Source organism: Bombina bombina, chromosome 4, assembly GCF_027579735.1.
Source record: "Bombina bombina isolate aBomBom1 chromosome 4, aBomBom1.pri, whole genome shotgun sequence".
In the NCBI taxonomy this organism is placed as follows: Eukaryota; Metazoa; Chordata; class Amphibia; order Anura; family Bombinatoridae; genus Bombina; species Bombina bombina.
In genome coordinates this window covers 788,037,505-788,051,604 of record NC_069502.1, presented here as the reverse complement: position 1 = coordinate 788,051,604, position 14,100 = coordinate 788,037,505, and the positions used below count along the sequence as shown (strand labels likewise).

Genomic DNA, 14,100 nt, shown 5'->3' with positions numbered 1-14,100 from the left:
ATGGGTCTGCACTTATTCTATGCATTTCAATCTGGAGTGATTAATAGGCAGTTAAGCACCCTCACCTCAAGCAGCTGGACAGGAAGATAATAGGGAAGTGGCTGCTAAATCTTGTTGCTCGATAGCTAGCTAATGTCTGCTCTGTGTACACAGATAAATTTCAGTCTGCTAAGTGCATAACTTTGCTGCAACACAAGCGGACAGCTCCACCTACTGGCTATTTTAATTAGTGCACTGCTTTTTAATGCTTTTCAATAGCAGTCACATGACTGAAATAAAAAGGTTGTTGTTGTTCTGAAACGGTGCAAATTGAACCGGCGTAAACCGAGGGCCACCTGTATAATATATATTGTATGTATTTATGGTCATTTAAACAACTCTTTTTAGGTTTCATATAAATATTTTACATAAACCCTTTGTTAGACCAACATAATTTATAATTAATCAAAATTAAAAGACGAGCCCTTGTTTTCTGGTGAGTAACCACCTTCTCTAATGATTTTGTGTAACCAGGGTTCACGAGAGCAGTTGGCCATAGCAGAGTTTGCAAGAGCACTTCTTGTTATTCCAAAAACCCTAGCAGTGAATGCTGCACAAGATTCTACTGAGCTTGTAGCAAAGCTTCGTGCTTTCCACAATGAAGCCCAGGTCAACCCAGAACGCAAGAATCTTAAATGGTAAGCATTTACTGTGATTTTTTTTTTCTTTTCTATAAAACCAGTTTCAAGGGATATAAACTCAATAAAACTGTCATGGTTCAGATAGAAACCGAAAAGGTCTCAGTTACTAATATAAAATGTATTTTGCGGTCTTGGTATCCTTTTTGTTGAAAGAGATACATATGTAGACAACAGTGTACCCTGGAAGCTAGCTGGTGATTGCAGGCTACACATATATGCCTCTTGTGAGCTAAAGGCCAGCTACATTCCTTATATTGCATTGCTGCTCTGAATTTCTAATGCAGGGATGGGGGAACCTTGGCACACCTGATGTTTCAGAACTACATTACCCATGATGCTTAGGCACTCCGAAGTCCAGTTGAGCATCATGGGAAACGTAGTTCTGAAACACCTGTAGGGCCAATTATCTGTAGGTCAAGGTTCCCCATGCTGCAATCTAATCTAAATCTAATGCATTATATTTTTATTCAACACTTTTTTTTTTTTTGTTCCGGTATGTAAATATTTGTGGTTGATTTTATATGTGTGTATGTATGTGTATATATATATATATATATATATGTATATATTTTTTTTTTTTTTTTTTAATGAACTACTAATTTGTATAAACTAGTTATTAGACAGCCTATGAGAATGTTTCTCATTTTGCAAATGTACATTTTGCAAATGTACAATGCAGTAATATTCACATAATGCCCCTATTTAAACCACATTTTTCACACTGAAAACAAATAAAGCTGTAGTTGAGGGTTGGACATTTGGGTTGACATGCCATCCTTTTGAAGACCTTTTTAAAACTGTTCAACAGGAACTCTCCCTCCTCCCTCTCAGGTTCCCCACTAATAGTCATTCATTGACTACTCATAAAGCACAAAATTCTGAATAATTTAGTCTGTACCAAAACCATAATGATCCCAGGATACACAATCTGTTATTGAGAAATAATAAATTGCCTCTCAAATGCTGCTTCAGCAAAGGCAAAAGCATTGAAACACTAGTTTGTATGAAGGAAGTGGTACCATGTGGCTGCTTTACACAGCTGCTTAAAGGGACATTAAATAGTACTCCTTTACTTTGGTAAAAATAAAACTTAACTCCAAACAGATTGTGCTAAACAGCTTTCTTGTTTTCTTGCAAAATGAGCACTTAGGCAGTGGCTATACTGAGAATTTCTAAGTGAGTAGACATGCTGTGAGTTTAAAGTGAATGTCAACTTTCATGATAAAGTGCCCATTTAAAAAAAAAAAATTAAAAACAGTGGCACTTTCATTCATGAAAGTTTACATTGCACCGGATTTTACAAATACTTACCTTCTCCTGAAACACACCGGATCGCCGATCCCACACCTGCAGCTCCTCTGTACTTCTTCAGCAATGACGAAACCGGCTCTCCAATCACGGCTTCCCCCCAGGAGCGTTCATCTGGTGAGGCCAAGCTGTGACTGGAGGAAGCTGGTTTTGTCATTGCTGTGTTAGTACAGCAGGAAGAAGCAGGCGGGCGATCCGTGTGTTTCAGAAGAAGGTAAGTATTTGTAAAATCCGGTGCAATGTAAACTTCCATGAATAAAAGTGCCCCTGTTTTTAATAGTTTTTTTTTTTTTTTTTTTTTTCTATATATTCAACCGGGCACTTTTTCATGAAAGTTGACATTCACTTTGTTGCATTCTGTCTGTTCGGAGCATGGGCAAGAAACTGGCTTTCCGTTTCTCTAGCATTCACTTAACCATATAAACCAACTCATTTTGCTCTACAAGAAGGAAAATATGTAAATGTATGTAAATTATGCTTTTTTTAAAAAAAAAAAGTTTTTGAGGATTACATAAAATAACATACATAAATAAAAAACATAATTTATGCTTACCTGATAAATTCCTTTCTTCTGTAGTGTGATCAGTCCACGGGTCATCATTACTTCTGGGATATTACTCCTCCCCAACAGGAAGTGCAAGAGGATTCACCCAGCAGAGCTGCATATAGCTCCTCCCCTCTACGTCACTCCCAGTCATTCGACCAAGGACCAACGAGAAAGGAAAAGCCAAGGGTGAAGTGGTGACTGGAGTATAAATTAAAAAATATTTACCTGCCTTAAAAACAGGGCGGGCCGTGGACTGATCACACTACAGAAGAAAGGAATTTATCAGGTAAGCATAAATTATGTTTTCTTCTGTTAAGTGTGATCAGTCCACGGGTCATCATTACTTCTGGGATACCAAAGCAAAAGTACACGGATGACGGGAGGGATAGGCAGGCTCTTTATACAGAAGGAACCACTGCCTGAAGAACCTTTCTCCCAAAAATAGCCTCCGATGAAGCAAAAGTGTCAAATTTGTAAAATTTGGAAAAAGTATGAAGCGAAGACCAAGTTGCAGCCTTGCAAATCTGTTCAACAGAGGCCTCATTCTTGAAGGCCCAAGTGGAAGCCACAGCTCTAGTAGAATGAGCTGTAATTCTTTCAGGAGGCTGCTGTCTAGCAGTCTCATAAGCTAAACGAATTATGCTACGAAGCCAAAAAGAAAGAGAGGTAGCGGAAGCTTTTTGACCTCTCCTCTGCCCAGAGTAAATGACAAACAGAGAAGACGTTTGTCGAAATTCCTTAGTTGCCTGTAAGTAAAATTTTAGAGCACGGACTACATCCAGGTTGTGCAGTAGACGTTCCTTCTTTGAAGAAGGATTTGGGCATAAAGAAGGAACAACAATCTCTTGATTGATATTCCTGTTAGTAACTACCTTAGGTAAGAACCCAGGTTTAGTACGCAGGACTACCTTATCCGAATGAAAAATCAAATAAGGAGAATCACAATGTAAGGCTGATAATTCAGAGACTCTTCGAGCCGAGGAAATAGCCATTAAAAATAGAACTTTCCAAGATAACAACTTTATATCAATGGAATGAAGGGGTTCAAACGGAACGCCCTGTAAAACATTAAGAACAAGGTTTAAACTCCATGGTGGAGCAACAGTTTTAAACACAGGCTTAATCCTGGTCAAAGCCTGACAAAAAGCCTGGACGTCAGGAACTTCTGACAGACGTTTGTGTAACAGAATGGACAGAGCTGAGATCTGTCCCTTTAATGAACTAGCAGATAAACCCTTTTCTAAACCTTCTTGTAGAAAAGACAATATCCTAGGAATCCTAACCTTACTCCAAGAGTAACCTTTGGATTCACACCAATATAGGTATTTACGCCATATCTTATGGTAAATCTTTCTGGTAACAGGTTTCCTAGCCTGTATTAAGGTATCAATAACTGACTCAGAAAACCCACGTCTTGATAAAATCAAGCGTTCAATTTCCAAGCAGTCAGCTTCAGAGAAGTTAGATTTTGATGTTTGAAGGGACCCTGTATCAGAAGGTCCTGTTTCAGAGGTAGAGACCAAGGTGGACAGGATGACATGTCCACCAGGTCTGCATACCAAGTCCTGCGTGGCCACGCAGGTGCTATTAGAATCACTGATGTTCTCTCTTGTTAGATTTTGGCAATCAATCGAGGAAGCAACGGGAAGGGTGGAAACACGTAAGCCATCCTGAAGTCCCAAGGTGCTGTCAGAGCATCTATCAGGACTGCTCCTGGATCTGGACCCGTAACGAGGAAGCTTGGCGTTCTGTCGAGACGCCATGAGATCTATCTCTGGTTTGCCCCAACGTCGCAGTATTTGGGCAAAGACCTCCGGATGAAGTTCCCACTCCCCCGGATGAAAAGTCTGACGACTTAAGAAATCCGCCTCGCAGTTCTCCACTCCCGGGATGTGGATTGCTGACAGGTGGCAAGAGTGAGACTCTGCCCAGAGAATTATCTTTGATACTTCCATCATAGCTAGGGAGCTTCTTGTCCCTCCCTGATGGTTGATGTAAGCTACAGTCGTGATGTTGTCCGACTGAAACCTGATGAACCCCCGAGTTGTCAACTGGGGCCAAGCCAGGAGGGCATTGAGAACTGCTCTCAATTCCAGAATGTTTATTGGCAGGAGACTCTCCTCCTGACTCCATTGTCCCTGAGCCTTCAGAGAATTCCAGACGGCACCCCAACCTAGAAGGCTGGCGTCTGTTGTTACAGTTGTCCAGTCTGGTCTGCTGAATGGCATCCCCCTGGACAGATGTGGCCGAGAAAGCCACCATAGAAGAGAATTTCTGGTCTCTTGATCCAGATTCAGAGAAGGGGATAAGTCTGAGTAATCCCCATTCCACTGACTTAGCATGCACAGTTGCAGTGGTCTGAGGTGTAAGCGTGCAAAGGGTACTATGTCCATTGCCGCTACCATTAAGCAGATTACCTCCATGCATTGAGCCACTGACGGGTGTTGAATGGAATGTAGGGTGCGGCAAGCACTTTGAAGTCTTGTTAGCCTGTCCTCTGTCAGGTAAATCTTCATTTCTACAGAATCTATAAGAGTCCCCAGGAAGGGAACTCTTGTGAGTGGAACGAGTGAACTTTTCTTTTCGTTCACCTTCCATCCATGTGACCTTAGAAATGCCAGCACTAACTCTGTATGAGACTTGGCAGTTTGAAAGCTTGAAGCTTGTATCAGAATGTCGTCTAGGTATGGAGCTACCGAGATTCCCCGCGGTCTTAATACCGCCAGAAGAGCACCCAGAACCTTTGTGAAGATTCTTGGAGCTGTAGCCAATCCGAATGGAAGAGCCACAAACTGGTAATGCCTGTCTAGGAAGGCAAACCTTAGGTACCGATAATGATCTTTGTGAATCGGTATGTGAAGGTAAGCATCTTTTAAATCTACAGTGGTCATGTACTGACCCTCTTGGATCATAGGTAAAATTGTCCGAATAGTCTCCATCTTGAACGATGGAACTCTTAGGAATTTGTTTAGGATCTTTAAGTCCAGGATTGGTCTGAAAGTTCCCTCTTTTTTGGGAACCACAAACAGATTTGAGTAAAACCCCTGTCCCTGTTCCGATCGTGGAACTGGATGGATTACTCCCATTAACAAGAGCTCCTGTACGCAGCGTAGAAACGCCTCTTTCTTTGTCTGGATTGTTGACAATCTTGACAGATGAAATCTCTCTCTTGGAGGAGAGTATTTGAAGTCCAGAAAGTATCCCTGAGATATTATCTCTAGCGCCCAGGGATCCTGGACATCTCTTGCCCAAGCCTGGGCGAAGAGAGAAAGTCTGCCCCCCACTAGATCCGATCCCGGATCGGGGGCCCTCAATTCATGCTGTTTTAGGGGCAGCAGCAGGTTTCCTGGCCTGCTTGCCCTTGTTCCAGGACTGGTTAGGTTTCCAGCCTTGTCTGTAGCGAGCAACAGCTCCTTCCTGTTTTGGTGCAGAGGAAGTTGATGCTGCTCCTGCTTTGAAATTACGAAAGGAACGAAAATTAGACTGTCTAGCCTTAACTTTGGCTTTGTCCTGAGGCAGGGCATGGCCTTTACCTCCTGTAATGTCAGCGATAATCTCTTTCAACCCGGGCCCGAATAAGGTCTGCCCTTTGAAAGGTATATTAAGCAATTTAGACTTAGAAGTAACATCAGCTGACCAGGATTTTAGCCACAGCGCCCTGCGTGCCTGAATGGCGAATCCTGAATTCTTCGCCGTAAGATGTACTACGGCCTCCGAAATGAATGAATTAGCTAGTTTAAGGACTCTAAGCCTGTCCGTAATGTCGTCCAGAGTAGCTGAACCGATGTTCTCTTCCAGAGACTCAATCCAGGATGCCGCTGCAGCCGTGATCGGCGCAATGCATGCAAGGGGTTGCAATATAAAACCTTGTTGAACAAACATTTTCTTAAGGTAACCCTCTAACTTTTTATCCATTGGATCTGAAAAAGCACAGCTATCCTCCACCGGGATAGTGGTACGCTTAGCTAAGGTAGAAACTGCTCCCTCCACCTTAGGGACCGTTTGCCATAAGTCCCTTGTGGTGGCGTCTATTGGAAACATTTTTCTAAATATCGGAGGGGGTGAGAACGGCACACCGGGTCTATCCCACTCCTTAGTAACAATTTCAGTAAGTCTCTTAGGTATAGGAAAAACCTCAGTACTCGTCGGTACCGCAAAATATTTATCCAACCTACACATTTTCTCTGGTATTGCAACTGTGTTACAATCATTCAGAGCCGCTAACACCTCCCCTAGTAATACACGGAGGTTTTCCAGTTTAAATTAAAAATTTGAAATATCTGAATCCAGTCTGTTTGGATCAGAACCGTCACCCACAGAATGAAGTTCTCCGTCCTCATGTTCTGCCACCTGTGACGCAGTGTCTGACATGGCCCTAATATTATCAGCGCACTCTGTTCTCACCCCAGAGTGATCACGCTTACCTCTTAGTTCTGGTAATTTAGCCAAAACCTCAGTCATAACAGTAGCCATATCCTGTAATGTGATTTGTAATGGCCGCCCAGATGTACTCGGCGCTACAATATCACGCACCTCCCTCTGAGCGGGAGATGTAGGTACTGACACGTGAGGCGAGTTAGTCGGCATAACTCTCCCCTCGTTGTTTGGTGAAATTTGTTCAATTTGTACAGATTGACTTTTATTTAAAGTAGCATCAATACAGTTAGTACATAAATTTCTATTGGGCTCCACTTTGGCATTGCAACAAATGACACAGGTATCATCCTCTGAATCAGACATGTTTAACACACTAGCAAATAAACTTGCAACTTGGAAATACAATTCAATTAGAATAATATTAAAACGTACTGTGCCTTTAAGAAGCACAGAAGATCTATGACAGTTGAAAATTAATAAATTGAAACAGTTATAGCCTCAATCCTTGTAAACAACACAACTTTAGCAAAGGTTTAATCCCATTAGCAAAGATAACACATTCTGAAAGCAGGAAACAAATTACAGAATAAACGTTTTTTATCTCAGTCAAACTACAATTCTCACAGCTCTGCTGAGAGAAATTACCTCCCTCAAAATAAGTTTTGAAGACCCCTGAGCTCTGTAGAGATGAACCGGATCATGCAGGGAATACAATGAGTTGCTGACTGAAATATTTGATGCGTAGTAAAAGCGCCAAAAAACGGCCCCTCCCCCTCACACACAGCAGTGAGGGAGAACAGAAACTGTCAGAAAACAGATTAAGCAACTGCCAAGTGGAAAAATAGTGCCCAAACATTTATTCACTCAGTACCTCAGTAAATGAAAACGATTTTACATTCCAGCAAAAACGTTTAATAACTAGAGATTATGTTTAACAGCTTTATGTATTTCTTACAGTGTAATTCTAGTGAAGTACCATTCCCCAGAATACTGAAGTGTAAAGTATACATACATGACATTATATCGGTATGGCAGGATTTTCTCATCAATTCCATTATCAGAAAATAAAAACTGCTACATACCTCTATGCAGATTCATCTGCCCGCTGTCCCCTGATCTGAAGTTTACCTCTCCTCAGATGGCCGAGAAACAGCAATATGATCTTAACTACTCCGGCTAAAATCATAACAAAAACTCTGGTAGATTCTTCTTCAAACTCTGCCAGAGAGATAATAACACACTCCGGTGCTATTTTAAAATAACAAACTCTTGATTGAAGATATAAAACTAAGTATAATCACCATAGTCCTCTCACACATCCTATCTAGTCGTTGGGTGCAAGAGAATGACTGGGAGTGACGTAGAGGGGAGGAGCTATATGCAGCTCTGCTGGGTGAATCCTCTTGCACTTCCTGTTGGGGAGGAGTAATATCCCAGAAGTAATGATGACCCGTGGACTGATCACACTTAACAGAAGAAAGAGAGAAGCGCTCAACCTGGGAACGAACAATAGCATAATAGCTTGTTCTATGGCTAGTTACCACCCTAGAAGCAGTATCTTTTTGCTCAATATGTGCCTTTCACAGAGAAGAACTTTCCTGTAGCATATCAGTCTGATCCTGACTTCACAGTACAGTCCAGCCCCGAAATACCAGGCAATCCCTCTCTGAACAAGAGAAACAGCAAAACCCCAGACGTACGTTTCGGCCTATTGTGGGCCTCGTCAGTGAGGTGCAGCCATATCCCTCTAGGCACACTGAGCAACGGGTCCACGTCTGGATTCCCGCATCACACTTAGGGAGACTTCCCTAAGTGTCATCATTTGCATAAATAAAAAGAGAGAAGCGCTCAACCTGGGAACGAACAATAGCATAATAGCTTGTTCTATGGCTAGTTACCACCCTAGAAGCAGCCTCTTTTTTGCTCAATATGTGCCTTTCACAGAGAAGAACTTTCCTGTAGCATATCAGTCTGATCCTGACTTCACAGTACAGTCCAGCCCCTAAATACCAGGCAATCCCTCTCTGAACAAGAGAAACAGCAAAACCCTGGGGAAGTCTCCCTATGGGTGATAGGGGAAACCAGACGTGGACTCCTTGCCCAGTGTGCTTAGAGGAATGTGGCTGCACCTCACTGACGAGGCCCATAGGAGGCCGAAACGATCGTCTGGGGTTGTCATGTTCCTTGTTCAGATGAGAATTGCCTGGTATTTCGGGGCTGGACTGACCTTACTTGGCAGGATCAGACTGATATACTTCAGGAAAGTTTTCTTCTGTGAAAAGCACACTGGTCTAAAAGAGGCTGCTTCCGGGTGGTAAATCGCCATATAACAAGCCACTGAGCTGTTGTTCGTTCCTGGTAGAGCGCTTCTCTCTTTGTATGCAAATTATTATGACCCTGGGGAAGTCTCCCTATGGGTGATAGGGGAAACCAGACGTGGACTCCTTGCCCAGTGTGCTTAGAGGAATGTGGCTGCACCTCACTGACGAGGCCCATAGGAGGCCGAAACGATCGTCTGGGGTTGTCATGTTCCTTGTTCAGAGGAGAATTGCCTGGTATTTCGGGACTGGACTGACCTTACTTGGCAGGATCAGACTGATATACTTCAGGAAAGTTTTCTTCTGTGAAAAGCACACTGGTCTAAAAGAGGCTGCTTCCGGGTGGTAAATCGCCATAGAACAAGCCACTGAGCTGTTGTTCGTTCCTGGTAGAGCGCTTCTCTCTTTGTATGCAAATTATTATGACCCTGGGGAAGTCTCCCTATGGGTGATAGGGGAAACCAGACGTGGACTCCTTGCCCAGTGTGCTTAGAGGAATGTGGCTGCACCTCACTGACGAGGCCCATAGGAGGCCGAAACGATCGTCTGGGGTTGTCATGTTCCTTGTTCAGAGGAGAATTGCCTGGTATTTCGGGGCTGGACTGACCTTACTTGGCAGGATCAGACTGATATACTTCAGGAAAGTTTTCTTCTGTGAAAAGCACACTGGTCTAAAAGAGGCTGCTTCCGGGTGGTAAATCGCCATAGAACAAGCCACTGAGCTGTTGTTCGTTCCTGGTAGAGCGCTTCTCTCTTTGTATATAAAATAACATACAGGGATTCAATTATACAATTACAGAAAAACACAGGCGATGAGTGTCATAACAGTGGAGTGACATGATCAAATTGGTACAGAACCTTAAATAGTGAAGTACTATAATACAACCAATAATCCCAATTGTACCTGTAAAATAATATAAAAGAGATAGGAAAGTATCAACTGTTCATCCTCTATTTTCAACCTCCATAACATGGTTGAGGCCGCTTTTAGACCTCCAACACGTCCATTATGAAAAATATCAGGAGGGTTTTTACATTATAGGGTCCCATTTTGGATCTTATTAACACCATCAAAACATATTACTCTTCTTTATAGCCTATACAGCTAATATAAAGAGCACATAATACAAACATACATAGGGGAATGGGTAATATAAAGTACAAGAAGCTTGTTAAAACATTAAGTCTTTCAATAGTCCAGCGGCATGAGAGCATGTGAAAGAACAACTATCTCTGGATAATTTATGTTAAACAAAAATATCTTGTCCTATGGAGACAAGATATAGACTATGGGGAGATATTAATCTAGATTAAAAACCAACAACATTGTCACACATTCTTTATATATTATCCATACCCAAAAGACAATATCGCTATTGGTCATTGTATTATTCATATACCACATGCTCTCAGCTCATCTAGATTGCTCAATATGAATATTTGCTTCTTAGATATAGAATACTAGATTTTGAAGTTGAATGGGGAGGTTCTGTGGAATCTATGTTTATTAGATGAACAAAAAGTTTAGGGGGGTGGAGTAATATTAAGGAGGGTCGTGGTTACAAGAGGGTCAAAATATTAAGACTAACTGGAAGCTAATGTACTAAGATTTTCGCTATTCCCTAGGGAGACCTGTATGACATATCTCATTAAGTTTTTTCCTTGGGGATCCTGGGTGTAATTTTCTTTTTCTTTTTTTCTTTTCTTCCTCTTATTACAAATAGGATGTTCTTCTAGGACTAACTAAATGTGGTGTGTAAGGAACTCTCTCAGGATGAATCAATTTGGTATCAAATTAGTTTTTATAATTAAACCGCTTCATCTCTATCCATGTATACAAATATAACTATAGATATAAAAGCTAAGCACACTAGATGAACTAGTTAGGTATATATGCCCTCAATACATATGTGGGTCATAGTCTTTCAGTACTATAGAACATGAAAAAACTGAAAAAACTCAGAGCCTTGAGAGAGAGATCTGACCATCCAGGGTAGGGGAAAGGCAATCATTCAATTCTATCATATTGTACATTAAACTATCTCTGAAGGGGACTAGGCTGAAACTGGATTTTATAACCCTTAACCTGAACAGTAAAACAAGGATTCCCAGAGATGCATTTTCCCATGCTTACCTGTTGGAATTGAGTATAGCTCTAGCTATCAGAAGATCTACACAGTTCACCTAATGAGAATCTTCAAAGCATAAATAAAACTATACAGGTTGCTTGAAAGGTGATATATACTTGAGGCAATCTTATAGACTATAAGTCTGTCATAAAGGTATGGGCCCTATACCCCACAACAGAAACGGTTGTCACCTGTGGCTGATAACACCTAGTAACTATAATATGTTGTATGTAACCAGTGAGCTGTCACTGTCCCCTCTATCTAAGTGAGAAAATGGTCAAAGAGATCCCTAGAAATGTATACAAATTAAGAGTGAGACAAGGCTTATAATAGACTTAATAGCCTTAGAGATTGGAACAGCAATCTGGTGCACCGTATTTCTAAGGGTTAAGGTAGCTTATTTAAATTATCATAGCTGGGATATTGTCCAAACAATATGTAATCTTCCAATCTAAAACATACCTATACAACATGATAGTCAATATGTGTCTACATCAAACATATAAAATTAACCAAGATCTGTCTGTGGCAATTGAGTCCATTTTCAGTTGATCACTTAGTTAAAATCCGGATCTAGACGTATATTCTGTCCTGAGGACTGAGAGAATCTTAAGTAACAAAATCGTCCTCATCCAATGCCAGTTGGACAGAATTTAGTTAAAGGGACACTGAACCCAAATGTTTTCTTTTGTGATTCAGATAGAGCATGACATTTTAAGCTACTTTCTAATTTACTCCTATTATCAAATGTTCTTTATTCTCTTGGTATCTTTATTTGAAATGCAAGAATGTAAGTTTAGATGTCGGCCCATTTTTGGTGAACAACCTAGGTTGTCCTTGCTGAGTGGTGAATAAATTCATCCACCAATCAAACTGCTGTCCAGAGTACTGAACCAAGAAAAAAAGCTTAGATGCCTTTTTCATATGATAGCAAGAGAACGATGAAACATTGATAATAGGAGTAAATTAGAAAGTTGCTTAAAATTGCATGCTCTATCTGAATCGCAAAAGAATTTTTTTGGGTTCCAGTGTCCCTTTAATGTCTCAAGCCATCACATTTGCCATATTGAGTAGTAAGTCTCAACATAAAATCTATTAAGAACGCTAAAATTTCTACTATATAGAAGTGTGAGAAATAATACAGACCACACAGGGTTAGAAGTAATATGACAACTGTCTATATAGATATGGTGCAATGAAGGTGACTAGCCGACACCAGCTCTTCATTGCACAAATGTCTGGAGCATAAAACATCCTGACACTGCCACCTTTATATTCGTTAGCAGTCCTTTGGAGACATGGAATGCATTGTCTCTCATCTGGGGCTAAAGCCACCGATCCAGATTCGTGGCTCTCACTGGTCTATTGATGTCACAGACCAAATCCGGCAGCTTAAAAGAAAGTTGCTGATCCTTTCCCTCGTCTGCTTTATGAAGTCTTGGTACTCCATAATATCGTGATGGGTTTATCTGAGGGGAATTCTCTTCTCTGTTGAGCTTCTTATATTCAAAAGCAGCCGACTGTGCTCTATCCCTTGAAGACATGCTTCACTCCGCTACACACACAGCACAGATTCTGTAGTGGGTCACTAGACTATACTAGCCTCCCTCTCTGATCCCTTACGGGTGACATTTCCGTTGTGCCGGTGGTGTAGGAAAAAGCTCTGGCTGTTTATCACGCTTCTTGTTTATGATCACATGTTCTGCAGTGAGTCGGGTCCCAGTAGCTTCTGTCCACGTGGCGTCAGCCTGAGTTGGTTCCCCCAGCTGTACTTCCAGCCTTCTAGGTAGTTCCATGGGGTCCTCATATGTAGTTAGTGCTAGGATTAACCTGTATTCTATCTCCGACAGCTGTTTGTTTAAGATGTCTAGCAGTCTTTACTCCCAGCTAGACATTACCAACCTTAGGCCTTCACTTGAGCGGAAAGATGGCCGCTCCTCATGAGTCCCGGCACAGAGCTCCATGAAGAGTGTGTGTTTTCTGTACTTATCAATGACCCTCAATCTCTCTCCATCTTGATAAAGGCTTTCATTAGCTGAAACGCGTAGACATTCAAACTACACAGCTCCTAGATCGAGGACTTCTTACAGACTATCTCCCTTGACCAAATCAGTATTGTGCCGAAATTACTGTATGATCTGAAGCAGTAGGAGAACCTATCAGAAGTAAATATAATAAGAGACTTTACTCCCATAACCTATTCTTGGAAGGTGCTACTATTTGCACACATTGAAGCGGTAGGAGTATTTGACAGAAAAAACTGACAGTCTTCTAATTTGAATAAGTGCGCACACTCTCAACATTCGACACTGATTGGCTCAGAGCTATTGGCAACTCCAACGGAACAAGCACACAATTCAGGCGAGGACGGCGAAGAAAATCAGGGAGTGCAAACAACAAGCTTGAAAGTCACAATAACTTACATGCTTACGATAACCTCAAGAAATTGAGGTTTGTTTGTTTCATCACTAGCCTGTTTAACATATCTGACACCAAGGAAAATCCTTGTTCTATGTGTTTAGAAGCCATTGTGGAACCCCCTCTTAGAATGTGTCCCACTTGCACTAATGTCTATAAATTAATAGTAAAGAGCTTATTTTAGCACTTAAAAATATTGCAATTGATGATTCTAAGTTAGAAGGAAATGAGGGTTTAGCATCTAGCTCTCCCCAAGTGTCACAACCAGTAACGCCCGCACAAGTGACACCAAGTACCTCTAATTCATTTACTTAACAAGACAT

General features: G+C 41.4%; 1 protein-coding gene across 1 annotated transcript in view; it reads left to right on the top strand.

Annotated features, from left to right (window-relative positions):
- TCP1 (t-complex 1) overlaps positions 1-14,100 on the top strand; it is a 50,211-nt gene that overhangs the window by 30,642 nt on the left and 5,469 nt on the right. Inside the window, exon 11 of the mRNA XM_053711173.1 lies at positions 514-677. Coding sequence (XP_053567148.1) covers positions 514-677 — 164 coding nt within the window. The remainder of the gene's footprint in view (positions 1-513; positions 678-14,100) is intronic.